The sequence below is a fragment of the Carcharhinus amblyrhynchos genome, unplaced genomic scaffold (genome assembly GCF_965287045.1).
Source record: "Carcharhinus amblyrhynchos unplaced genomic scaffold, sCarAmb.v2.hapA scaffold_50, whole genome shotgun sequence".
NCBI lineage: Eukaryota > Metazoa > Chordata > Chondrichthyes > Carcharhiniformes > Carcharhinidae > Carcharhinus > Carcharhinus amblyrhynchos.
The window spans coordinates 1,745,503-1,772,561 of NW_027649791.1; the positions used below are offsets into that span (position 1 = coordinate 1,745,503).

General features: G+C 45.7%; 1 protein-coding gene and 1 non-coding gene across 2 annotated transcripts in view; both read left to right on the forward strand.

Annotated features, from left to right (window-relative positions):
- Nucleotides 1-27,059, forward strand: part of fndc1 (fibronectin type III domain containing 1) — a 221,630-nt gene that overhangs the window by 117,070 nt on the left and 77,501 nt on the right. Inside the window, exons 8-10 of the mRNA XM_080182267.1 lie at nt 11,853-12,043; nt 23,653-23,760; nt 26,199-26,387. Coding sequence (XP_080038393.1) covers nt 11,853-12,043; nt 23,653-23,760; nt 26,199-26,387 — 488 coding nt within the window. The remainder of the gene's footprint in view (nt 1-11,852; nt 12,044-23,652; nt 23,761-26,198; nt 26,388-27,059) is intronic.
- Nucleotides 6,246-6,435, forward strand: LOC145337481 (U2 spliceosomal RNA). The gene has a single exon (XR_013885363.1). It is a non-coding gene; the product is annotated as a U2 spliceosomal RNA (small nuclear RNA).

A 27,059-nucleotide genomic window follows, 5' to 3' on the forward strand; every position in this document is an offset into this window, starting at 1 on the left:
GCCTAGCAATGGTCTTTAGTGTCTTTAGACATAAACTTCTGCCAATTCGAACCCTCCGGACTTATGCATCAACTGTAGCCACCTTAATTTATTGCTTGTATTTTTTTATTAAAACCCAGCTTCCTGTTGCTTATGGTTTCAAATAAGTGAGTGAGTATAAAAATTACCCAGCAAACAAGCTTTAGTCTTGAACGAGGTAAAAGGTTACATTTTTAGAAATGCTACTGCTGAAAGTTACTTGTATAAAAATGATACTGAAATACAGATACAAAAATTAAAATGCAGATAAAAGGAAAAAAAGTGATATTTAAAAAAAGGGGTGGAATTTTCCCCCAAAATTTTTAAGGACACAATCTTCTGAAAAAATTCTAAGTGGCAAACAAGTAAGAAAATGGGTGAATTTCAGACTTGTTTTTTGGGCAAGTTTGAAAATGCAATCTTATTTCACTTTCTTGGACAGAAGAGCAATCTACCAGTTTGGGGAGGGGGAGGGGGGTGGTTATTGAGGGGAGAGTATAGAGCCTAAGCACTCCGGTGAAGCTGGCTGCAGACTGCTAGGGACGGTCATTGGGAGATCAGGCCGCCTGCACAGTGGACAGGGACACTTCCTGCTCACACCCCCCACCCCAGTCAGCACCAGCCCCCCCATCATCGGCGCATTGTAATTTCCAAGCTGCCAATGGTAACACAGGTCGCAAGCATCAGGATCTAGCCAACACGTCCCCCATCAAACACCCTCTGGTGCTCCACCTGCACATCCTGTGCCAGTCCCTGCCCGCTGATCATCCCTCCCCTGCATAACCCCTGCCAATCAATCTCCCCTCCCACCGATCACCACCTGTTCATGCCGCCAACTGGGTGACACGGCAGCACCGTAGTTAGCACTGTTCCCCCACACACTGGGGCCTGGGTTCAGTTCTCACCTTGGGTCTGCATGTTCTCCTGAGTCATAGAACATAGAACATTACAGCGCAGAACAGGCCCTTCAGCCCACGATGTTGCGCCGACCAGCTTTTTAAAAAAAAAACACTAACCCACTAATCTAAACCAATCCCATTTCGTCCATAAACCTATCCACAGATCTCTTAAACGCCCCCAAACTAGGCGCATTTACAACTGCAGCTGGCAGGGCATTCCAGTCCCTCACCACCCTCTGGGTAAAGAACCTACCCCTGACATCAGTCCTATAACTACCCCCCCTTAATTTAAAGCCGTGCCCCCTCGTGCTGTGTGGATTTCCACCTACAGTCAGAAAGACATGCTGGTTACGTGCATTGACCCAAACAGGTGGTGCAGTTTGGTGACTGGGAAATTTCACAGTAACTTCACTGCAGTATTAATGTAAGTCTACTTGTAACTAATAAATAAACTTTAACCACCCGGGGGCTTCAATGATCTCCAATCTCCCCAGTGAAGCCATCAAAATCTGGGGTTTTCACTAGTGGACTGACTGGCGAGGAGGCCAGACGACACCGTGTTGGATTTATTAATGACATCCTCGGCATCTTATTAATATTTAAATCAAAAAGAGCACAAAGCTGATCTTGGTGGCAAAACAGGGTTGGTAACATTGCTTATGGCGAGAAACTGGGTGAGAACCCGATTTTTCATTCTGTACGTAGTACTGTACTAAATCTTCAGAGGCAGAAGTCCTTTCACCAAAATCCGTTTATTTACAACTCTAACAGTAGCAGTACACAGATTACCAGTAGTTAGCTGTTTCTGTCTAGGGGTGTCAGAGGAATTGACACACTCAGTTAAGTTCAAGGCAAAAGACTCCCTGATTGGCCCATCAATTTGATCCTTAACCAAGGAATTCACATTTCAATAGGTCAACTTCAATGGCCTGATTGAAGTAATCCAAGGAATCTCGGGGGTCCAAGTACCTCACAGGTCTCCTCCTCCATTTCATTGCCAGGTCTGGATCCTTCAATATGGCATCCAATGTAGGAGGGGTGTATCTACTAGGTACCTGTCTCTTCCATCATAAGCACCGGAGGGCTGATTTGCCCCCTCCCTCCAGCAGTAGCTGGAGCTTCATCTACCACGTCCATCTAGGAATACAAGGTTCTCACCAGGGGTGCTAGAGAGGTAGGGCTGGCCGGTGGGTAAGTTTCTCCTCAGTCCTTGGCCCACTGGTCGGAATCGGCTCTGGGATGGGCGACAAACTTGAGGCCCGCACCTGGTTTAGATGCTTTCTTAAGGTCTCTCCCACGCGAATCCAGTAGGATACAGGTTCCGTCCTGGGTTTGGCTGTTCCCACTATTTATGCCGGACCATTTGTGAAGTTCCTCACCCAGACTTTTTCACCAGCATCGAAATGCCTCTCTTGGCTATTCCTGTGATGACGTATAAGGTTGTCCTGTAACCAAACAGCCAGCGGGAGATTTTGGTTTCTTTTGCTGCCACTGGCTATTTCTTTAACCCAACTTTTAAGGCCTGGACAGCTCTCTCTGCGAGCCCATTCAATGCTGGATGATATGGTGCTGTCCTGATGTGTTGACCCCCATTCGACTTCATCAGTCTGGTGAATTCATGGCTGGTGGAAAATCTTTGTGAATCTTTGCCCAGCTTCAACCGGAGGTATGCATGATTCATGTCTTCTTTAGAGAATAAGAGTCCTCCTGCCAGCTTTGCCTATAGATCCTCAACCGAGGGAATTGGGTAGTTATCAAGTTGTGAGTAATAATTTATTGTCTGTTTAAAATCTCCACAAGGGTGAACTGAGCCATCCAGCTTTAGAGTAGGCACCAGGGGTGCTGCCCATTCTGCAAACTGGACCAGTTTTATTATGCCTTCACGCTCTAATCTTTTGATTTCTGGGCTCACCTTTTCCCTTAATTCAAATGGCACCGGCTGGGCCTTGCAAAATTTTGGGACTGTCTCTGGATCGACATGTAATGTCACTTTTGCTCCTTTAATTGTTTCTAGTCCTTCTGAAAAACCCTCTGGGTATTTGAGCAGGACTTTGCTCAGGTGACCATTTTCCAACTGAAATGTTTACCCAGTTTAGTTGAATTTCCTTCAGCCAATTCCGTTCCAATAGGCTTGGTCCTGAATCTTCCACTACCATCAATGGTAGCCTAACCAGTTGTTTTCATGAGCAACAGGCACATGTGTTGCACCCAACACTCTGTGGTTCCCCTGTATAAGTCCTCAGTCTTGCCGAAGTCTCAGTTAACGATAAGGGTTGGGGTTCAGTGCGAATTTTGTTGAACACTGTTTCCTCTACCATGGATATGGTCGAGCCAGTGTCAACCTTCATTAATATTGGACATCCATTCAGTCTTATGGATAATTTAATAGGTTTTGATTTGGTCATTGCTATGCAAAGCAATTGTTCCTCGTCGGAGGTAGGTGGAGTTTCCAAGGTATGCATTCTCCTGTACCCTGGTCTCTATGTCAATTTCCAAAATGTTGGTTTTGGAACTAATCACCTTAACCTTGTTAGGAAACTAGAGACTGACTCCCTCGTCTCTCGGAATGCTGAATAAAACTGGTACCTTCGCAGGATCAAAGGTAGCTTAGGGTCATAATACTCTTTTACTAAGTCCATCAATTCCTGGAAGGTTTTTGTATTTGGTGCCTCCGGAAGTGTTAAACTGTGCACAACTGCGAAAGCAGTTGGTCCACAAGCAGTCAGCAAAATAATCCGTTTCTTTTCACCTGAGACTATGTCACTAGCGCTGAAGAAATAACTCATCCGTTCTACATAATGGGCCCACTCTTCCACAGCAGGATCAAAAGCATCCAATTTCCTGGCATGTTTGCCAGGCAGTGCCTTACCCCCAACATGCTGCGGCTGATCGCAAACAGGTTCGTTTGGATAGTTCCTTTCCCCTCATCTCCACTGTCTTTGGAGGCAGAAGTCCCTTAACCAAAATCCCTTTATTTACAAACTCTAGCAGCAGTACACAGAGTGCCAGTAATGAGCAGTCTATCTCCAAGGGTGGTCGGAGGAACTGTCACTCCTGTTTAAGTACAAGGCAAATACTCCCTGATTAGCCCATCAATTGGATCCTTAATCAGGGAGCTCTTACTCCAATAGGCCAACCTCAATGGCCTCATTGAAATCATTGCCCTTATTGGCTCACCGAGCTGGTCGTTTACCTCTTTTTGTCCCACATAAGATAGCCCACATAAGTGGAGGGAGTGGGAGAAGATTGGAGGTAGGGTCCCTGACCTGTGAATCCTCACTCCCTTTGTGGAGAGTTGGTATGTGGGTGGCATGGCAGACTCAACAACAGAACAGTTCCTGGGAGTGAGTGAAGTTTTCACTTCAACTTCAGGAAGCATAGCAGAGGACCTGCCCTTGTCTATATCAATGGAGACAAAGTAGATGTGGTCAAGAGCTTCAAGTTTTCAGGTGCCAGATCACCAACAACCTTTCCTCGTTCCTCCCATACCAATACTATAATTAAGAAAGCCCACCATCACCTCTACTTTCTCAGAAAACTAAGGAAATTTGGCATGTCCAGTACAACTCTCACCAACTTTTACAGGTACACCATAGAAAGCATTCTTTCTGGTTGTATCACAGCTTGGTATGGCTCCTGCTCTGTCCATGACTGCAAAAAACTACAAAGGGCATGAACAAAGCCCAGCCAATCATTCAAAGAACAATACAGCACAAGAACAGGCCCTTCAGCTCTCCAAGCCTATACTGATTGTGTTCCTAACTAGACCATCCGTTTGTATCCCTCTATTCCCAGTCTGCTCAGGTGGCTATCTAGATAAGTCTTAAATGATCTTAACGTGCCTGCCTCAACTACCTTGCTTGGTAATGCATTCCAGGCCTCCACCACCCTCTGTGTAACATACGTCCTCTGTATGTCTGTATTGAACCTTGCCCCCTTACCTTGAACTTGTGACCTCTTGTGTTTGTCATTTGTGACCTGGGACAAAGCTTCCAACTGTTCACCCTATGTATACCCTTCATAATTTTATAAACTTTTATTAGCTCGCCCCTCAACCTCTGTCTTCCCAGGGAGAACAACCCTGGTTTACTCAATCTCACCTCATGGCTAAGACCCTCCATACCAGGCAGCATCCTTGTAAACTTTTTCTGCCCTCTCTCCAAAGCTTCCACATCTTTCTGGTAGTGTGGCGACCAGAACTGGATGCAGTATTCCAAATGTGGTCTAACCAATGCTCTGTATAACTGCAACATCGTGTGCCAATTTTTATACTCTATGTCCCATCCAATAAAGGCAAGCATGCCATATGCCTTCTTCACCACCTTTTCCACCTGCGTTGCCATCTTTAAGGATCTGTGGACTTACACACCCAGATCCCTCTGTGTGTCTACACTCCTGATGGTTCTGCCATTTATTGTATAGCTCCCTCCGCATTAGATCTACAAAAATGCATCACTTCGCATTTATCTGGATTAAATTCCATCTGCCATTTCTCTGCCCAATTTTCCAGCCCATCTATATCCTGCTGTATTCTCTGACAATGTTCATTGCTATCTGCAACTCCAGCAATCTTTGTGTCGTCCACAAACTTACTAATCAGACCAGCTAATCTTCTTCCGAATCATTTATATATATATATACATATATATATATATATCACAAACAGCAGAGGTCTCAGTACAGAGCCCTGTGGAACACCACTAGTCACAGACCTCCAATCAGAAAAAGACCCCTCCACTGCTACCCTCTTCTATAGCCAAGCCAGTTCTGTACCCATCTAGCTAGTCCACCTTTGATCCCATGACATTTAACCTTTTGCACCAGCCTGCCATGAGGGACTTGTCAAATGCTTTACTAAAATCCACGTAGACGACATCCCTGACCCTTCCCTCGTCAATCAGTTTTGTCTCCTCAAAAAACTCAACCAAATTTGTGAGGCATGACCTCCCATGTTCAAAACCATGTTGTCTGTTGATAATGAAACTACTCTGTTCTAAATGTGTACGGAAACCACTCTCCCATCCATTGACACTGTCTACACTTCCTGCTGCTTTGGAAAAGCAGCCAGCATAATTAAGGACCCCACGCAACTGGGACATGCTCTTTTCTATCTTCTTCTGTTGGGAAAAAGATACAAAAGTCTCAGGACACGTACCGACTGACTCAAGAACAGCTTCTTCCCTGCTGCCATCAGACTTTTAAATGGACCTACCTTGCATTAAGTTGATCTTTTTCTATGCCCTAGCCATTCTGCACCCTTTCCTTATCAATAAACAATATGCATCGTCTGTATACTATTTCTGCAAGAAACAATACATCTTACTGTATACTAATACGTGGCCTTTTGGCTAAGATCAAGTGTAGTATCTGTTCTTATCAGTTTAGTAACTGATACGTCCCCTATCTGGGGACCAAATATTAAGCAGATTTTTGGAACAGATGGTGGGAAAGGGGCTTGCTCCTTCTACCCCACGCATCGGTCTGGTCTTGCAGTGCCTCCAGGAACAGTGCAGCAACAAGAATGTTTTGTGACAAGAATAAATCAAATCAAACAGCTTTTCTCTGACCTGGGGTCATTTTCTTTTCAGATCATTGATCAGTTAGTTGTCTTTGTTCTGGAAGAAGTCTAGCAAGTGGAAGTATCTTGTTTACACTTGTGAACATTCATTGAATTTCAAAATGATTTTTGTGATTTTTTTGAGATAAGCAATTTGACAAGATTTCAAACCATCAATAAAGGTGCCAGGTTGTAAGTCCTTATGTCCCTTTTCTTAATGAAGGCTTTTTAAAAGTTTTTTTTTGTTGAGTAAACATGTGCTTTTCAAACAGTGGTCCTTCAAAATCTACAACTTAACTACACATTTGTGACAATACTAGTTCCTTTGCTGTTCCACCTCCCAGAGAATATATTCAATGGAAAGAATGCAGTGATGATTAGTTTGATTAAATAAAGAAATTATTCAACTCTGGAGTCTAGTATGTGTGTGTAAATAGATATAGAAGAAGGTTTTGTGTAATAGCATTAAGTGTTTCTGTTCTAAACTGAAATTCCTTTCAGAATGAAAGTATTTGTCAATGAGACATGTATATATTCTGATTCATCCACTGCCACAGTGCAGTGAAGATGTGGCAACAGAAATACAGCACACTAGGATTAAGCCGTTCTTGTCTGCAAAAGAAATAGCAAAATGTTTAATGCCCTAGGGAGAGAAAGGGAAGTGCATTAAACATTTGGAATTAAAAATTGCTCAAGCCAACAGAAATGATACAGTGACTTCAAACTCATTTCTTTAATTGGATGCATGCCCACATATTCTTAAAATTTTAGTTGCACTATTATCTCTGGTGATCAAAGTTGCCAGAATTATCTGAATATTTATAGAAATTCTTGATGACATGGTAACTTTTGAACTTCAAACCCTCTGCAGACTATTGCCATTTATTCCATTCTTCTGTAAAAAAAAAAATTATTACAATACATTCTTCAGACAGCTATTAAACTAGAGTCAGATAATTATCATTACAGGCCCGGAAATGCCTTCCTACCATGAACGCGAAGTTTTAACACTGCTATCATTTTAGACTAATAACACAAAATACTTTCTAAATTATGCTTTTATTCATTCCTGGACATAGGCATCAGTGTCAAACACAGTATTGCCTATCATTGCCCATGAGAAGGTGATAAACCATTGGTGTGTGACTAGAAGAGGAATGTGAAAATGGTGATTTTCTCATGCAACTGTTTCCCTGACTTTCTAGGTAGAAATTGTGGATTTGAGAAGTCCTTAGACGGAGTTTTGGCAAGTTGCTGAAGCGGATAAAACACACTGTAGCCACTGTACATTGGTGATGGAGGAGTGAATTTTTAAGGCGGTAGATAAGGCTGATAAATAATGCTGTTTTGTTCTGGATGGTTTTGAGTTTTGGGAGTGTTGTTGGAAGTGTACTCATCCAGACAAGTGGAGAATGATCTACCACACTCCTGACTTGTAACTTGTAGTTAGCGGACAAGCTGTAGGGAGTCGGCACAGAATACTAGCTTCTGATCTGTTCTTGTAGTTAAAGTATTGATGGGGTTGTTCTCTTTCAGTTTCTGATCACTAGTGATCCTTAAATCTTGATTGTGTAGGAGGACCACACAAGGGAAGGGGGATCAGTGACGATAATGCTGCTGAACGTCAAAGAAAGGTAGTTTGATTCACTTGCTGGAAATTATCATTGCCTCACAGTTGAAAGGCATACATGCTTCATGTCACTTATCAGCTGAAGCCTGAATCTTGTCCAAACCTTTCTGCATGATGCACAAAGTATTTTTGTGTCTGAGAAATAGTGAATGGTACTGAATCTAGATATAGTCATCCATAAACATCTGGAATTCTGATCTTCTGTGGAAGGAAGGTAATGGATGAAACCAGTTAAACTAAAAGATCATACCCTGAGGAACTCCTGCAGCAATGTTCTGAATGCCTGCAACAACCATAATTATCTTCTTTTGCGTTGGACATGACTTTAGCTGGTGGAGAGGTTTCACTCTGATTCTTTAGAATTCCTTTACTGTCAAATGTTGCCTTTATTTCAAGGGTCGTTTGGGCTGGGGAAGGAGGGGCATATCAACCTGATTGAATTTGCCATGTTTTTTGTGGCTAGGACTTAACTAGACAATATTCCCTTTGTCGAGTTAATGTTAGTGTTGGCATCTGTGACGGTTTGGATAAAGATGCATCTAGATCTTGAGCACTATAGTCATGGTGATATTGGGCCTGTGGGCTTTGCCATATCCAGTGTGATCTTGATATCATTTTGAGTGAATCATGTTGGCTGAAGACTATAGTCTGTGATTGTGAGATTTAAAGGAGGGGGGCAAGATGCATTATCCATTTGGCACTTTTGATTGAAGATGGGTGCAAATACTTCAGTCTCATCTGAATATGTACTGAGTTTACCTATCATTTGAGGATGGCTCTGTGCATCCAGACACCTTCTTCCTCCAGTTATTTAATTGTCCATCACCATTCACATCTCAAAGAACAAAGAAAATTACAGCACAAGAACAGACCCTTCGGCCCTCCAAGCCTGCACCAATCATGCTGCCTGACTGAACTAAAATCCCCTACCGTTCGGGGGACCATATGTCTATTTGCATCCTATTCATGTATTTGTCAAAAAGCCCCTTAAAAGTCACTATCGTATCTGCTTCCACTACCTCCCCCGGCAATGAGTTCCAGGCACCCACCATCCTCTGTATAAAAAAACTTGCTTCGTATATCTCCTTTAAACCTTGCCTCTCGCACCTTAAAATCTATGTCCCCTAATAATTGACTCTTCCACCCTGGGAAAAAGCTTTGACTATCCACTCTGTCCATGCCCCTCATCATTATGTAGACTTCTATCAGGTTCCCCCTCAACCTCTGTTGTTCCAGTGAGAACAAATAAAGTTTTTCCAATCTCTCCTCATAGCTAATGAAGGAAACTGCAGGAGGTTTCCTTCAGACTCTGTGTTGAAGATTCCCAGGGCCATTCCTTGTATATCTCTGTGCCGCTATCTCTGCTATAAGTCTGACCTGCCAGTGGAATGACAATGTCAAGCTGCAGTTTGACTGCTTTGTGGAACTGGTTTCACAATTTTGGCAGCTGTTCCCTGATATTAGGTTGATGACAAGTGGTTCATCCAATTTTATTCTCATATATTTTAGTAGTTGTTTAATACAACTGAACAGCTTACTTGGTCATTTCAGAAGTCAGCTGTGGTAACTTGATATGTAATTCAGTGCTCTTAAATACATTGAAACACTGATCTCGATGGGCCATACACTGCCAGGTCCATTGAATCATAGAACACAGTTAACCAAATCAGAAAATTGATTAGATTCTACCCATTGATTTTAATAGATAGGAAATCACAGGGAAATCAGGCCCAGAATTTCAACATGTGACAGCTGCATACCTGATAAACTGGGGTCTTGTAAAACATTTCTTTTGATATTTTGTTGTTTCTATGCATTTCTGATGAGACACTGGTCCAGATTTTACAGTGAAATTGTTCTGATTTTTCCTGTGAATCTGACAGTAATATCTGGATCCATCTCAACAGTTAAGTGCGAAATTTCGCAAGTTAGTTTCAGGGATGCACTGGTTCCCCATAGGATATGCTGTCCCTGTGATAAGACCACTACACCACCACCACTTACAAATGTCAGCAAGTCTAGTACCCATACGGTGTCTCCAGTTAAGGGAGTCCAATAAGCAGTGATTGACAAAGAGGTAAAAGATAAATGGGATAGACGAGAGAAACAGAAAAAGAAAATGATAAGAAAGTTTTGAACATGATTGTTAAGGTTGTATTTGATAAAAATAGCTTATTAAAATAAGACATCCGGGCTGCAGCCAGAGCCAAATCCATGGCACCACAGCTAGCTCAGCTGTACAGGGGAGCACAGAGAAGAGCAACAGTGATAGGAGATTTAATAGTTGAGGGAATAAGACAAAAATTTTCACGGCCAGAATCATAAACTCCAGAATCATAAACACCAGAAGTTTATATTCCATCACAACAAATGCACATTTAGTTAGAAGGGCTTTAGACCTCTAAACCCCAAACCTTACGCCCCTCATGATCTTTATTATCTCTATCAAATCTCCTCTCAGCCTTTTTTCATGGCTGTGTGAAACAGAATCACAGAATTGTTACAGCATAGGAGGTCATTCAGCCCATTGTGTCTGCACTGGCTCTCCAAATAAGCAATTCGCTTAGTGCCATTCACCTGACTTCACCCTGTAACCTTGCACATTCTTCCTTTTCAGATAATAGTCTAATTGCATTTTAAATGCTTTGATTTAATCTGCACCCTCACCCCCCACAAGTAGGGCATTCCAGACTTTAACCACTTGCTGCTCAAAAAAGCTTTTCTCATCACTTTTTAGCTCTTTTTGCCAATTATTTTAATCCTGTGCCTCCTCATTCTCGATCGTTTCACAAGTAAGAACAGTTCCACCCTCTCAAATCTATCCAAAATCCTATAACATTTTGCTAATTCTCATTTTTAGAACATGTAATATCTATGGATTTTATTTACTTTAACTACAGTTTAATAACAAATGGTTCAGATTTGACTTTCTGTTGTACAATTAACAATGAAGATGTGCACAGGAAAGCAGTTGTGCGTGAAGAAGCAAAATTGTTTTATTTTATGACGGAGCTCCATCGAGCCTGGAGCTGAAGCTGTCAGAATGGCCAAAACGATGAGGTGTTTGTAAATCAGTTTCAAGGAATGGCTAAAACATTGTGAACTTTAGATGACATCTTATGTTTAAACAAACCATGCCTCGTCTTACTTGATCTGCACCAGAGGGGAATCTTTATTCTCTGATATTGGTCTGTTGATTTGAATAGCTTTAGTGTGGGGCTTGGGTTAAGGTACATTGACAAGAGAATGTGACTACATATGGCTTCTCTGTAGCTAGCTGGAGCTGTGCATTTGCACAGCCAGAAGTTGACTATATGAAGCCACAAAATATCCATTTAATCATAAATCATTCACTGGGTGGCAGGGTGGCACACTGCTGTATCTCAGTGCCAAGGGTTGACAGTGATTCCATAAATGGTAGGTTTGTGATCTGGGTAAGCGTGGGGCAAATGAAGTTTTTTTTTACAGGCATGTGCTGAATATACTTTGAATCAACACCTGATTAAGGAGAAGTAAGATTGTCTACCTTAGTAGTCATATCCTTGACTGGAAATTGCCGTTTGGCATCAAACAATAGTTCAAAGATGGAGGAAGCAAATAGTCTAAATGACTTGCAGTGCTGGACTGGTGGAATTTGTCTTTAACCTGTCGTTTTTTTTATGCACTCACCATGGATTACCTGTAAGAGATGGTTCAAAGCAGTAAATTTCATGCAAGACTAATATTTTCATTCTTTTTATCTTTCCAGATATTACACTGTTAGATACAGAGAGAAAGGAGAATCAGCCAAATGGGAATATAAAATATCTAAGTTATACAGGCGAGTTCTGATTGACAAGCTCACATCAGATTCCATATATGAATTTTCTGTTCGGACTTCACAAGGAGACAGAGATGGCAAATGGAGTGTTTCAGTTTTCCAAAGAACACCAGAATCTGGTATGTTTTTAATGCCTGGTACTGAAAAGTTACTCCAAATAAAGCACTATGTTCAAACTACAATTATCTTTACAACCTGCTGCTGATAGTTCCAAGGGGACACAGTAGCTGGCACTGCTGCCTCACAGTGCCGAGGACCCAGGTTCAATTCCTGGCTTGGGTCACTATCAATGGGGAATTTGCACGTTCTCCCCATGTCTGCATAGGTTTCCTCTGGGTGCTCCAGTTTGCTCCCGCAGTCAGAAAGATGTGCTGGTTAGGTGCACTGACTGTGCTAAATTCTCCCTTAGTGTACCCAAACAGGCGCTGGAGTGTGGCGACCAGGGGATTTTCACAGAAACTTCAATGTAGTGTTGATGTAAGCCTACTTGTGACACTGACGGAATAAACTTTAAGTTATTCTTCATGTTAAAAATTGAAATTATGGTAATTCAAATGAAGTAGAGTTGTCAGGAATAAATAAGTTCCAATTAGAAGGATTGAAATTAGTGATGCTTCATTCAATAACCTTCCTGTGGGCTGTTAATTCTGATGACAATCGGCTTCTGAGTGCCTTGTTTACAACCCATGAATGTCAAAAGCTTTGTTTGTGTGTGTGTGTGTTCATGTTAAATTGGAAAGATATGGCTTTGTTGTTGTATATATTTGCTGTGCTGAAAGATATCAGAAGTTGTGTGGAAATTAAGAGGTTTTATCTGTTGTGTGCTTTGATTAAAATTTTACAATGGATTGTCATTTCTGTGAGGCAAATAAGTACAGAGAATCAAATAAAGGAAGTGAGCTCTGTAAAGAAATACAGTGCATTACTAAAATTCTTTGCAGTCACCAGAGACACAGTAATGCCAATCCCACTGTCTCATAAATCAAGAGACAAACTTAAAGATCAAAAGATTTTCCATAAAAATCATGAGTCACTATTTTTTCCAAATGTAAACTAATATAGATTGACAGATGTTTTATAAACCTTGAGTTTTTTAATCTTTAACAGGTCAGAGTTCTTAAAAAAAATTACTAATTCTGAAACTGCCTTACAAGAAATGGTTTTAAAAATCCTGTCCGTTATTCCAGCATGTTTTAAATAAGGACCTGCAACCCCACTAATGTAAAATGATACAGAATAAGGAGCCCATTTGGCTGATTGTACCTGTGTCTGCTATTCTGCAGAGTTATCTGGTTATCCACATTCCTGCTGCTTCGCCATGCCCTGGAAAATTATTTTCCTTCCGTTTCCCTTTTTTTCCTGACTGCCCCTCTAATTTTAGGCACTGCCTTTTGCTGGGACAACAATTCAAATGATAACTCTTCCGAGTAGCCCTCCAGACAGCTATTGAGAGAACAAAACATTGCAGGAGAGGACTGAGATATAGAGCAGAACATGGCAGCAGCATCAGAGAGCAGAGTGCTGTGTGTGGGGGGGGTGGGGAGCGAGAGAGAGAGAGAGCAAGCAGAGCATTACATGGGGGACAAGGTGATAGCAGAACACCATGTCGGGGAGCAGAAGAAAGAGCAAGTGAGCAGAGCACCGCGTGGGGAGCCAGAGTGATAGAGCGCCATGTGAGAGATCGAGTAGAGGGTTGCATGGGGAACAATAGAGAGCAAGCAGAGTGCCTCATGGAGGAGCAAGAGAGAGAGTGAGAGCAGAGTGCCACGTGGGGAACGAGAGCGATAGAGCGCCACTTGAGGGAGAGTGAGCAGAATGCCGCATTGGGGAGTGAGAGAGAGAGCAAGCAAAGCGCTGCATGGGGGAGCAAGAGAGAGAAAGCAGAGCGCTGCATGGGGGAGTGAGAGCAAGCAGGGCACACCTGGGGAGCGAGAGAGGGCCAACAAGCAGAGTACGTGTGGCGAGTGAGAGAGAGAGAGCAGAGCGCCGCATGGGGGAGTGAGAGAGAGAGAGCAGAGCGCCCCATGGGGGAGTGAGAGAGAGAGCAGAGCGCTGCATGGGGGAGTGAGAGAGAGAGAGCAGAGCGCCACATGGGGGAGTGAGAGAGAGATAGCAGAGCGCCGCATGGGGGAGTGAGAGAGAGAGAGCAGAGCGCCGCATGGGGGAGTGAGAGAGAGAGAGCAGAGCGCCGTATGGAGTGAGAGAGAGAGAGCAGAGCGCCGCACGGGGGAGTGAGAGAGAGAGAGAGCAGAGCGCCGTATGGAGTGAGAGAGAGAGAGCAGAGCGCCGCATGGAGTGAGAGAGAGATAGCAGAGCGCCGCATGGGGGAGTGAGAGAGAGATAGCAGAGCGCCGCATGGAGTGAGAGAGAGAGAGCAGAGCGCCGCATGGAGTGAGAGAGAGAGAGAGCAGAGCGCCCCATGGGGGAGTGAGAGAGAGAGCAGAGCGCCCCATGGGGGAGTGAGAGAGAGCAGAGCGCCGCATGGAGTGAGAGAGAGATAGCAGAGCGCCGCATGGGGGAGTGAGAGAGAGATAGCAGAGCGCCCCATGGGGGAGTGAGAGAGAGAGAGCAGAGCGCCGCATGGGGGAGTGAGAGAGAGAGAGCAGAGCGCCGCATGGGGGAGTGAGAGAGAGAGAGCAGAGCGCCGCATGGGGGAGTGAGAGAGAGAGAGCAGAGCGCCGCATGGGGGAGTGAGAGAGAGATAGCAGAGCGCCGCATGGGGGAGTGAGAGAGAGATAGCAGAGCGCCGCATGGGGGAGTGAGAGAGATAGCAGAGCGCCCCATGGGGGAGTGAGAGAGAGAGAGCAGAGCGCCGCATGGGGGAGTGAGAGAGAGAGAGCAGAGCGCCCCATGGGGGAGTGAGAGAGAGATAGCAGAGCGCCCCATGGGGGAGTGAGAGAGAGAGAGCAGAGCGCCCCATGGGGGAGTGAGAGAGAGATAGCAGAGCGCCCCATGGGGGAGTGAGAGAGAGAGATAGCAGAGCGCCGCACGGGGGAGTGAGAGAGAGATAGCAGAGCGCCGCATGGGGGAGTGAGAGAGAGATAGCAGAGCGCCGCACGGGGGAGTGAGAGAGAGATAGCAGAGCGCCTCATGGAGGAGCGAGAGCAATAGAGCACCACATGTGGGAGCGAGAGAAACGGAGCGAACAGACTGCTGCATGGGGGAGCAAGAGAGAGCAAGTGAGCAGAGTACTGCGAGAGGAGCGAGAAGGATAGCAGAGTGCCACATGGAGGAGCAAGAGAGAGCGAGCAGAGCACTGTATGGGGGCGTGGGTGGAGAGGTGGCAGAGCGCTGCGTGAGGGAGTGAGAATGGAGCACTGCATGGGGGACAGAGAAAGAGCGCTGCACGGGGGAGCACGAGAGAGAGAGAAAACAGAGGGAGCGTCGGAGGGAGAGAGAGAGCAGAGCGCAGTGTTGGGGGGGAGAGAGAGAGAGAGCAGAGCGCGGTGTTGGGGGAGAGAGAGAGAGAGCAGAGCGCGGTGTTGGGGGAGAGAGAGAGAGAGCAGAGCGCGGTGTGGGGGGGAGAGAGAGAGAGAGCAGAGCGCGGTGTTGGGGGAGAGAGAGAGAGAGCAGAGCGCGGTGTGGGGGGGAGAGAGAGAGAGCAGAGCGCGGTGTTGGGGGGGAGAGAGAGAGAGAGCAGAGCGTGGTGTGGGGGGAGAGAGAGAGAGAGAGAGAGCAGAGCGCGGTGTGGGGGGAGAGAGAGAGAGAGCAGAGCGCGGTGTGGGGGAGAGAGAGAGAGAGAGAGAGAGAGCAGAGCGCGGTGTGGGGGGGAGAGAGAGAGAGCAGAGCGCAGTGTGGGGGGAGAGAGGGAGAGAGCAGAGCGCGGTGTGGGGGGAGAGAGGGAGAGAGAGCAGAGCGCGGTGTGGGGGGAGAGAGAGAGAGAGAGAGAGAGAGCAGAGCGCGGTGTGGGGGGGAGAGAGAGAGAGAGAGAGAGAGCAGAGCGCGGTGTGGGGGGAGAGAGAGAGAGCAGAGCGCGGTGTGGGGGGAGAGAGAGAGAGAGCAGAGCGCGGTGTTGGGGGAGAGAGAGAGAGAGCAGAGCGCGGTGTTGGGGGAGAGAGAGAGAGAGCAGAGCGCGGTGTTGGGGGAGAGAGAGAGAGAGCAGAGCGCGGTGTGGGGGGGAGAGAGAGAGAGCAGAGTGCGGTGTTGGGGGGGAGAGAGAGAGAGAGCAGAGCGCGGTGTTGGGGGGGAGAGAGAGAGAGAGCAGAGCGCGGTGTTGGGGGGGAGAGAGAGAGAGAGCAGAGCGCGGTGTGGGGGGAGAGAGAGCGAGAGAGAGAGAGCAGAGCGCGGTGTGGGGGGGAGAGAGAGAGAGAGCAGAGCGTGGTGTGGGGGGAGAGAGAGAGAGAGAGAGAGCAGAGCGCGGTGTGGGGGGAGAGAGAGAGAGAGCAGAGCGCGGTGTGGGGGAGAGAGAGAGAGAGAGAGAGAGAGCAGAGCGCGGTGTGGGGGGGAGAGCGAGAGAGAGAGCAGAGCGCGGTGTTGGGGGAGAGAGAGAGAGAGCAGAGCGCGGTGTGGGGGGAGAGAGAGAGCAGAGCGCGGTGTGGGGGGAGAGAGAGAGAGAGCAGAGCGCGGTGTTGGGGGAGAGAGAGAGAGAGCAGAGCGCGGTGTGGGGGGGAGAGAGAGAGAGCAGAGTGCGGTGTTGGGGGGAGAGAGAGAGAGAGCAGAGCGCGGTGTTGGGGGGGAGAGAGAGAGAGAGCAGAGCGCGGTGTTGGGGGGGAGAGAGAGAGAGAGCAGAGCGCGGTGTGGGGGGGAGAGAGAGAGAGAGCAGAGCGCGGTGTGGGGGGGAGAGAGAGAGAGCAGAGCGCAGTGTGGGGGGAGAGAGGGAGAGAGAGAGAGCAGAGCGCGGTGTGGGGGGAGAGAGAGAGAGAGCAGAGCGCGGTGTGGGGGGGAGAGAGAGAGAGCAGAGCGCAGTGTGGGGGGAGAGAGAGAGAGAGCAGAGCGCGGTGTTGGGGGAGAGAGAGAGAGAGCAGAGCGCGGTGTGGGGGGGAGAGAGAGAGAGAGAGAGAGAGAGCAGAGCGCGGTGTGGGGGGGAGAGAGAGAGAGAGAGAGCAGAGCGCGGTGTGGGGGGAGAGAGAGAGAGAGAGCAGAGCGCGGTGTGGGGGGAGAGAGAGAGAGCAGAGCGCGGTGTTGGGGGGGAGAGAGAGAGAGAGAGAGAGCAGAACGCGGTGTGGGGGAGAGAGAGAGAGAGAGAGCAGAGCGCGGTGTGGGGGAGAGAGAGAGAGAGAGAGCAGAGCGCGGTGTGGGGGGGAGAGCGAGAGAGAGAGCAGAGCGCGGTGTGGGGGGAGAGAGAGAGAGAGCAGAGCGCAGTGTGGGGGGGAGAGAGAGAGAGAGAGCAGAGCGCGGTGTGGGGGGAGAGAGAGAGAGAGAGAGAGCAGAACGCGGTGTGGGGGAGAGAGAGAGAGAGAGAGCAGAGCGCGGTGTGGGGGAGAGAGAGAGAGAGAGAGCAGAGCGCGGTGTGGGGGGGAGAGCGAGAGAGAGAGCAGAGCGCGGTGTGGGGGGAGAGAGAGAGAGAGCAGAGCGCAGTGTGGGGGGGAGAGAGAGAGAGAGAGCAGAGCGCGGTGTGGGGGGAGAGAGAGAGAGAGCAGAGCGCAGTGTGGGGGGAGAGAGAGAGAGAGCAGAGCGCAGTGTGGGGGGAGAGAGGAGAGAGAGCAGAGCGCGGTGTGGGGGGGAGAGAGAGAGAGAGCAGAGCGCAGTGTGGGGGGAGAGAGAGAGAGAGCAGAGCGCAGTGTGGGGGGAGAGAGAGAGAGAGCAGAGCGCGGTGTGGGGGGGAGAGAGAGAGAGAGAGAGAGAGCAGAGCGCGGTGGGGGGGAGAGAGAGAGAGAGCAGAGCGCGGTGGGGGGGGGAGAGAGAGAGAGAGAGAGAGCAGAGCGCGGTGTGGGGGAGAGAGAGAGCAGAGCGCGGTGTTGGGAGAGAGAGAGAGAGAGAGCAGAGCGCGGTGTGGGGGGGAGAGAGAGCAGAGTGCGGTGTGGGGGGGAGAGAGAGCAGAGCGCGGTGTTGGGAGAGAGAGAGAGAGAGAGCAGAGCGCGGTGTGGGGGGGAGAGAGAGCAGAGCGCGGTGTGGAGGGGAGAGAGAGCGAGAGCGCGGTGTGGGGGAGAGAGAGAGCAGAGCGCAGTGTGGGGGAGAGAGAGAGAGCAGAGCGCAGTGTGGGGGAGAGAGAGAGAGAGCAGAGCGCAGTGTGGGGGAGAGAGAGAGAGAGAGCAGAGCGTGGTGTGGGGGGAGAGAGAGAGAGAGCAGAGCGCAGTGTGGGGGAGAGAGAGAGAGAGAGCAGAGCGCAGTGTGGGGGGGGAGAGAGAGAGCAGAGCGCGGTGTTGGGAGAGAGAGAGCAGAGCGCGGTGTGGGGGGGAGAGAGAGAGAGAGCAGAGCGCGGTGTGGGGGGAGAGAGAGAGCAGAGCGCGGTGTGGGGGGAGAGAGAGAGCAGAGCGCGGTGTTGGGAGAGAGAGAGCAGAGCGCGGTGTGGGGGGAGAGAGAGCAGAGCGCGGTGTGGGGGGAGAGAGAGCAGAGTGCGGTGTGGGGGGGAGAGAGAGAGCAGAGTGTGGTGTTGGGGGAGAGAGAGAGAGCAGAGCGCGGTGTTGGGAGAGAGAGAGCAGAGCGCGGTGTGGGGGAGAGAGAGCAGAGTGTGGTGTTGGGGGAGAGAGAGAGTAGAGTGTGGTGTTGGGGGAGAGAGAGAGTAGGGTGTGGTGTTGGGGGAGAGAGAGAGCAGAGTGTGGTGTTGGGGGAGAGAGAGAGCAGAACGCAGTGTTGGGGGGAGAGAAGATGACTATGGAGTGGACTGTAGAGCACTGCAGCACCGTCAAACAATCAGAGGAGGTGACTGATGTTATAATCCATGGCCGGAACGTGGGTGAGGGAGGTTCAGTTTGAGACCAATAGTGTTTGTTTCAAGTAGATAACAGTTGAGATTCAGGACACCTGATTTGCAATAAAGCTGTAAGATTCCATGGGTTACAAACAAATGAAAACAAACTTTCATACAAGTTCAGGAAGATAAAACAATTTAAAATATGTCTCTTATACTCTAACATTCAGAGTACATATGAGGTACTTGTAAATTAACAGGTAGAATGTAGTCAGGCATTACAGAGTAAATGACAGATGCAACTGAAACAGATTTCATAACTTTCTCAACAAATCAGCCAGACATTCGTCCCACTGGGAATCAGTCAAGCTCACTGAAACTTTGAATTTCTTGTGATGGTTTGGTTTTTCTCTACCTTTGAAGATCCTGCTTTGGCATTCTCTCCAAATATTGGTCTATTTGGATGGCTTTAACAATGCCCTCCCTCACAATATTTCAACCTCTCATTCCAAAGTTCCTTCTCCCTAGATTCTGAGGTAGACTCACACACTAGTTCACAATGGCAAAAAAAAACACCTCTGCCCCAAAGGGATACCTTTGCCCCGGCATCCCTCTTTACTTGCAGGCTGTTTCCCACAGCCCTCTCTCTAAATTTTTAATTAACTTAATAGGGATCTCCGTGTCTCCCTGTCTATTTGCCACTTGTTGGCGAGGAGATTCCCCAAAACTGACTGTCTTAAGAAGACATATTTACTAACCTTTGAAATTACCTGGTAAACACTTTGAGGGCGCCACTATTGTTACTTTTTTTTGTTTTTATTCCAATTCAATCAAATCCAGTCCAATTCAGAGTCCCAACAAGTTGAGACATTCCTGATCCAAGCTGACAAGACGGGGCTCCCACCTCGTGTCTTGGGCTTGATCTACATAATCCAAGCTGATTGGAGTAGGTGTAGCTCCTCCTCCAAAGCTTGATCTCATTTGCATTTAGCCAAAAGGCCGAAATGCCACTTTTAAAAATGTCTTCAAATGAAGCTAAAATGTAACCTAATGACTTCAACCAAGCACACATGTCAATACTACAATAAAAAGCTGAGAAGCAATGGTGCTGCTAACACTTACTGCAAGTGTATTAGGCAGGAATAAGTATAACAAGCATCAGAACATCTTCTCTACAAAGAGGCTGTTTTACCCATGAGAGATATGATGATCAATTAATTAGTGGGCATAGGTTTAAGGTGAGAGGGGAGAGATACAGAAGTGTTTAGAGAGGCAATTTTTTTCACACAGAGGGTGGTGTGTCTGGAACAAGCTGCCAGAGTTGGTGTAGAGGTGGTACAATTTTATCTTTTAAAAAGCATTTAGATAATTACATGGATAGGATGGCTATAGAGGGATATGGGCCAAAGGTGGGCAATTGGGATTAGCTTAGGGATTTTAAAAAAAGGCTGCATGGACAAGTTGGGCCAAAGGGCCTGTTTCCATGCTTGGAAACCTCTATGACCTCTCTGACATGACAAATGTCATGGAGGGTTCTCATTTCCTTATTCTCCACTTGTGTAGGTTGGGGAAGAAAGAGATTAGCTGTTTATTATTATCTGAAAAGGAAATCATAGAAATCCCACAGTGCAGAGAGAGGCCATTCGGCCCATCGACTCTGCACCAACCACAATCTCACCCAGGCCCTACCCCCATATCCCTACATATTTATCCACTAATCCCCCTAACCTACGCATCTCAGGACAATAAGGGCAATTTTAGCATGGCCAATCAACCTAACCTGTACATCTTTGGACTGTGGGAGAAAACCGGAGTACCCGGAGGAAACCCACACAGACACGAGGAGAATGCGCAAACTCCACACAGACAGTGACCTAAGCCGGGAATCGAACCCAGGTCCCTGGAGCTGTGAAGCAGCAGTGCTAACCACTGTGCTACCTTGCTGCCCTATCCACCATCTCTACGCCCACCTCTTTTTAACACTTTGAGGTGTAGATCGTCAGGTGCAGGGAATTTATCAACTTTCCATCCCACCAGCAAAGTAACGGAAGTATGTGGAAGGCTACAAGGAGAAGGCCGGTGTGTAGCGCTTGGTAAACTCTTGTGCTTAAATAAAGGAGACTACAATGGGATGAGGGAGGAGTTGGCTGAGGTAGACTGGGAACAAAGATGGACAATTCAGGAACAATGGAGGACTTTCAAAACTGTTTTTCGCATTGCTCAGCTAAAGTATATACCATTGATAAGGAAGGATTGTAGATAAAAAGATAATCCGCCATGGGTATCAGAGGAAATAGAATGGGGTATCAATTTGAAAGAAAATGCATACAAAGTGGCAAAGATTAGTGGGAGACTAGAGGATTGGGAAATCTTTAAAGTTCACCAGAAAGTAAAGAAAGCTATAAAGAAAAGTAAGATAGATTATGAGAGTAAATTAGCTCAATATAAAAACAGATGGCAAAGGTTTCTATAAATATATAAAATGAAAAAGAGTGGCTAAGGTAAACACTGGTCCTTTCGAGGATGAGAAGGAGGATTTGATAATGGGAAATGTGAAAATGGCTGAGGCATTGAACAGGTATTTTGTGTTGGTCTTCGCATTGGAAGAAATAAATAACATACCAAAGATTGATGACATGGTGTCTATGGCAGGTGAAGATCTAGAAACGATCATTATCATGAAGGATGTATTGTTGGGCAAACTAATGGCCTTAAGGTAGACGTGTCTTCTGGTCCTGATAGAATGCATCCCAGGGTACTAAAAGAGATGGCAGGGAAATAGCAAATTGTGGTAATTTACTAAAATTCGCTAGATTCTAAGGCAGTTCCAGCAGATTAGAAAACAGCAAATATGACGCCAATGTTTAAAAAAGGAGGTAGGCGGGTAACTATAACTATATCTGGTTAACTTAACTTCTGTAGTGGGGAAAATGCTTGAATCAATCATCAAGGAAGAAATAGCGAGACATCTGGATAGAAATTATCCCATTGGGAAAACGCAGCATGAGTTCATGAAAGGTTTGATTTGATTTATTATTGTCACATGTATTAGCATTCAGTGAAAAGTATTTTTTCTTGCACTGTATACAAACAGAGCATATCATACATAGAGAAGGGAATGTGAGAGTACAGAATGTAGTGTTACAGTCATAGGGTGGAAAGAAAGATCAACTTAATGCAAGTAAGTCCATTCAAAAGTCTTGACGATAGCAGGGAAGAAGCTGGTCTTGAGTCGGTTGGTACGTGACCTCAGACTTTTGTATGTTTTTCCCGACAGAAGAAGATAGAAGAATGTCTGGGGTGCATGGGTTCCTTAATTATGCTGGCTGTTTTGCCAAGACAGTAGGAAATGTAGACAGAGTCAATGGATGGGAAGCTGGTTTGCGTGATAGATTGGGCTACGTTCATGATCTTTTGTAGTTTCTTGCGGTCTTGGGCAGAGCAGGAGCCATACCAAGCTGTGATGTGAACAAGAAGAATATTTCCTATAGTGCATCTGTAAAAGTTGGTGAGAGTCACGTGAGAATATTTCAGGTCATGTTTAACTAATTTACTGGAAATCTTTGAGGACAGTATGAGGTTGACGGACAGTATGGAGAGCTGGTGGATGTAGTGTATCTGGATTTCCAGAAGGCATTGAACAAGGTGCCACACAAGGTGCTACACAAGATAAAGATATATGGTGTTACTGGTAATACATTAGCATGGAGAGATGATTGGTTAACGAACAGAAAGCAAAGAGTGGGGATAATGGGTGTTTTTCTGGTTGGCTATCAGTGACTGGTGCACATGCCATCATACTGGCAGGGTGGGGCTGGGAAAAGTCAGCAATGGTTGCAATCCTGAGATAAGGGTGCCCTGCCCTTGGATAAGAAACGAGAAACTCAACTACCTCCCCCCCCCCTCCCCCGCCCCGCCACAGACAAGGGACAGTGCCATGGTTCTGTCTAGGCATGTACCCCCCACAGAGCAGGGATGTCGGGAGAGGGAGGAAAGATGAGGAGGGAGAGGGTCCTTATCTGTATGTTCCTGGTGGGTTCCCTTAGCCTGGTTCAGCCAAACCTTGCCTTCAAACCTTGAGAATGAAGTACGATTACGTGCAGATCCGCGTGTGAGATATAGACATTTGGAAACACGATGCATAGATTTTAACATGCACCAATTTCATAACACAGTCAGCATGTCACAAGACATTACAAAATTACAGAAAAAATTAAAGTATAAATAAAATGATATAGTAATTGACTCCAAATAAAAAGAGTTGAAATAAATATTTCAGACATTCCAATCTGTGTAATTGCACCAGTTGTCCAGCTTAGTATTCCGTACACAAAATGTGAGAGTGGGATTATTATTTCCCTTGATTTGAAATTAAGAAAGCGTCCATTTAAAACTTATGTTAAATTGGAAATTATGCACCTGTGTACTTAGTTGCTACCGGATATCAAATAAATTAAAGCACAAGAAAAGCACTCACAACTTTGTGTAGAATTAATTGAGCAATATAGATGTGGTGCCTGAAGGCTTTGTATAGATGATCCATAGAAAATTCTAAGTGGAGTAAATATTAACCATAGAACTTGGAACATTACAGCGCAGTACAGGCCCTTCGGCCCTCGATATTGCACCGACCAGTGGAACCAATCTAATGACCTTCGAACCTAAACTATTCCAATGTTATCCATATGCCTATCCAATGACCATTTGAATGCCCTTAAAGTTGGCGAGTCCACAACTGCTGCAGGCAGGGCAGTCCATGCCCTTACTACCCTCTGAGTAAAGAACCATGGTTGATTCTGAGCACTGAATATATCTGATCCATAATAACACATTTGTCAACTCAAGTATTTTTTAGAGTCGTGAATTTTAACTGAATAAGAGATCTTTTCTGTCCTGTTCTTTGTTGTAATTAACTCTTCCACCGACTTTCAAATGCAGTTCCTACTTCCAGTCCTGAGAACTTTGAGGTGAAACCATTAGGTAGGGAAGGAACAGCAGTGACTGCATCCTGGGATCCTCCTAATGACAGCAAGGGAAAGGTCACAGGTAGGACATTTTATGTCAGTATTGCTAAAATCAGGGAATAATGCCCAACTGACTATTGTATTCTTTTCTGCTTTACAAGATGTTATACAGAGATAAAAAGTGAATTTTTGTAATACCATGTCAAATAAAATCTCCACCATGGAAACGAGGGCAACTATTGTGGTAAACCCAAACTCAATAGTTCGTGTCTTATACTTGTTAAAGCTTCTGGAAAACATAACATCATTAAACCAATGAAATTTACTTGTTTTCATGAGTTTGTGGCTATAAGTGCTTCTTGCTGAGACAGCAGACTAAAGAATTGAGACCAGTGATTAGGTAGCCATGCCCTGGCCTCTGATTTGCTCCACTATCAGGTGAGACTCTGTATCAGGTCCGGATGGTACCAATTTGAATTCCAATGTTTCCTATCTTGTTCGTGCTAAATCCCCAGTAGGTGCATAGAAAATAAGGCACACAGCCTGAAACGTAGATGTGAATGCTTTTCCTGACTAAGAAATAATTCCTAACATTTTATGTCATTTGTAGCAAGGATTCTGAATCCGGGTTCCACATAGATATTTCAAATGGTTTTCCGTTGTCCCGTTTTCCACTTATGCAGATATTTTAAAGTCAATGTAACATCTTTGCTCAAAGATTATGGTATTCAGAGCACAGGGTTTTATTTTCCAGTTAATTAATCTCGAGCGAGGTATGTCTAAGTGAGTGGGCGAGGGTCTGGCAGATGGAGTACAGTGTGGGTAAATGTGACCCACTAATCTAAACCAATCCCTTTTCGTCCATAAACCTATCCACAGCTCTCTTAAACGCCCCCAAACTAGGCGCATTTACAACCGCAGCAGGCAGGGCATTCCAATCCCTCACCACCCTCTGGGTAAAGAACCTACCCCTGACATCCGTCCTATAACTACCACCCCTTAATTTAAAGCCATGCCCCCTCGTGCTAGCATTCTCCATCCGAGGAAAAAGGCTATCACTATCCACCCTATCTAAACCTCTAATCATCTTATATGTTTCAATAAGATCCCCTCTTAGCCTCCTTCTTTCCAGCGAAAACAACCCCAAATCCCTCAGTCTCTTCTCATATGACCTCCCCTCCATACCAGGCAACATCCTGGTAAACCTCCTCTGCACCCTCTCCAAAGCCTCCACGTCCTTCCTGTAATGTGGGGACCAGAACTGCACACAGTACTCCAAGTGCGGCCGCACCAGAGTTGCAACATGACGCTGCGACTCCTAAATTCAATCCCCCTACCAATAAACGCCAAGACACCGTATGCCTTCTTAACTACCTTATCTACTTGATTCCCAACCTTCAGGGATCTATGTACACATACACCTAGATCCCTCTGCTCCTCCACACTATTCAAAGTCCTCCCATTAGCCCTATACTGAACACATCTGTTACTCCTACCGAAATGAATTACCTCACACCTCTCCGCATTAAACTCCATCCGCCACCTCGTGGCCCAGCTCTGCAACCTGTCTAAGTCACCCTGCAAACTATGACACCCTTCCTCACAATCTACCACACCACCGACTTTGGTGTCATCAGCAAACTTACTAATCCACCCAACTATACCCTCATCCAGATCATTAATAAAAATTACAAACAGCAGTGGCCCCAAAACAGATCCCTGAGGCACACCGCTCGTAACCGAACTCCATGACGAATATTCACCATCAACCACCACCCTCTGTCTCCTATCTGCCAGCCAATTCCTGATCCAAGTACCTAGATTACCCCCAATCCCATACATCTGCATTTTCTGCAGAAGCCCACCATGGTGAACCTTATCAAAATCAATATTGGCCACTTGGGAAAATTACTGGGAAGCCCCTGCTGCCTGTAGGATCATACCAATAAAACATTCAGGAGACGCGTGAAGGGAATACATGGTTAAAACAAATTGGTGAGATAAAGATCATGTCCTCTAAATATAACTACTGTCCATTCAAATATTAATTGATTTACATTTAAACTTATGTTTTAATTATGTACAATTATACTGAAGATCTAAATGTTACATGTTATTCTCATGTGTTAACTTCAAAATAAAAGAGGAAAGCTATTGTGGAGAAAAGTTCAATATCAAGGTCATTTATTATGTTATAAAAGTTACGGTAATTGTTTTAATTAGATCCATACCAATTAATTGTGTATTCATATTCATAATATTTCTTTAAATGTAATAGTTCTTGTGTATTTAGTATATTGCTGATCTAGTTTATTGTGGATTTCATGGATTTGGTCAGCGATTCAGATCCCGTCTTATTACTATCTAATTTTTGTAATAGACTCCAGTTGTTTAGTGCATTGCTAATCAGTAAACATTAGCAATGCACCCTGTGATTCATTCTTCCCATACAGTATCTCCAGTGGAAAAGCAGAGTTGTTTTCAGTTGTCTTCTTCCAACCATCTGCCAAATCGTTTCAGAATACGTTATATCATATGCCCCGGCTCTCAAACCATTCGGAGCAAAGACTGTTACTTTTTCTGGGGATGTTACAACTGCTATAGTTGATGGTCTGCAGCCTGGGGAGCGCTATATTTTCAAAATTCGAGCAGCAAACCGGAGAGGACAAGGTCCTCAGTCTAAAGCCCTCAGTGTTGCTATGCAAATAAGTAAGTATTGTATTCCTTTATAATGTGGGCCTCTATCAGCTCCAAGCTTATCGCTGGCATAAACACCATCTTGATGACATTTTTGGCTGCTTTGTAAGTTCTATCTGATCACAGTTAATCACAACTAATGTTGCACTAAAAATTATGGACCCTCTTATATTATAGGTGTGTTGTACAATTCCAACTATTTATACAATGGTATTCCAAAGTAAAATTGGACCATTAGTTTTACCTTAATACAAGAATGGAATTTAAATAATAGACAGAAACCTTTTGAAAATACTCAGCAGTTTGACAGTATCTGTGGAGAGAAATAGAGCAAATTGCCGGAATTTTGCCATCCTGCCTGCCACAAGCATCAGAGCAGGTGAGAGGTGAACAATGGGAAGGTCAGGATTTTACCTTTCGGGATGAATAAAATCCCATCCAATGTCTCAGGTTGATAACCTTTCTTCGAAGACCTGAAACATTAACTTTGCTTTGCTCTCCATGTGTGCTGCCAGATCTGCTAAGTATTCCCAGCATTTTCTCTCGCTATTTCAGATTTTAGCGTTCCCAATATTTTGCTTTTGGTCTAGAAACAGCACTTGCCTGAAATATGAAAACCTAAATAGCTGGAAAAGACAGATCAGTTCCAGGAATTAAATCAGAAAATGCTGGATAAATGTAGCA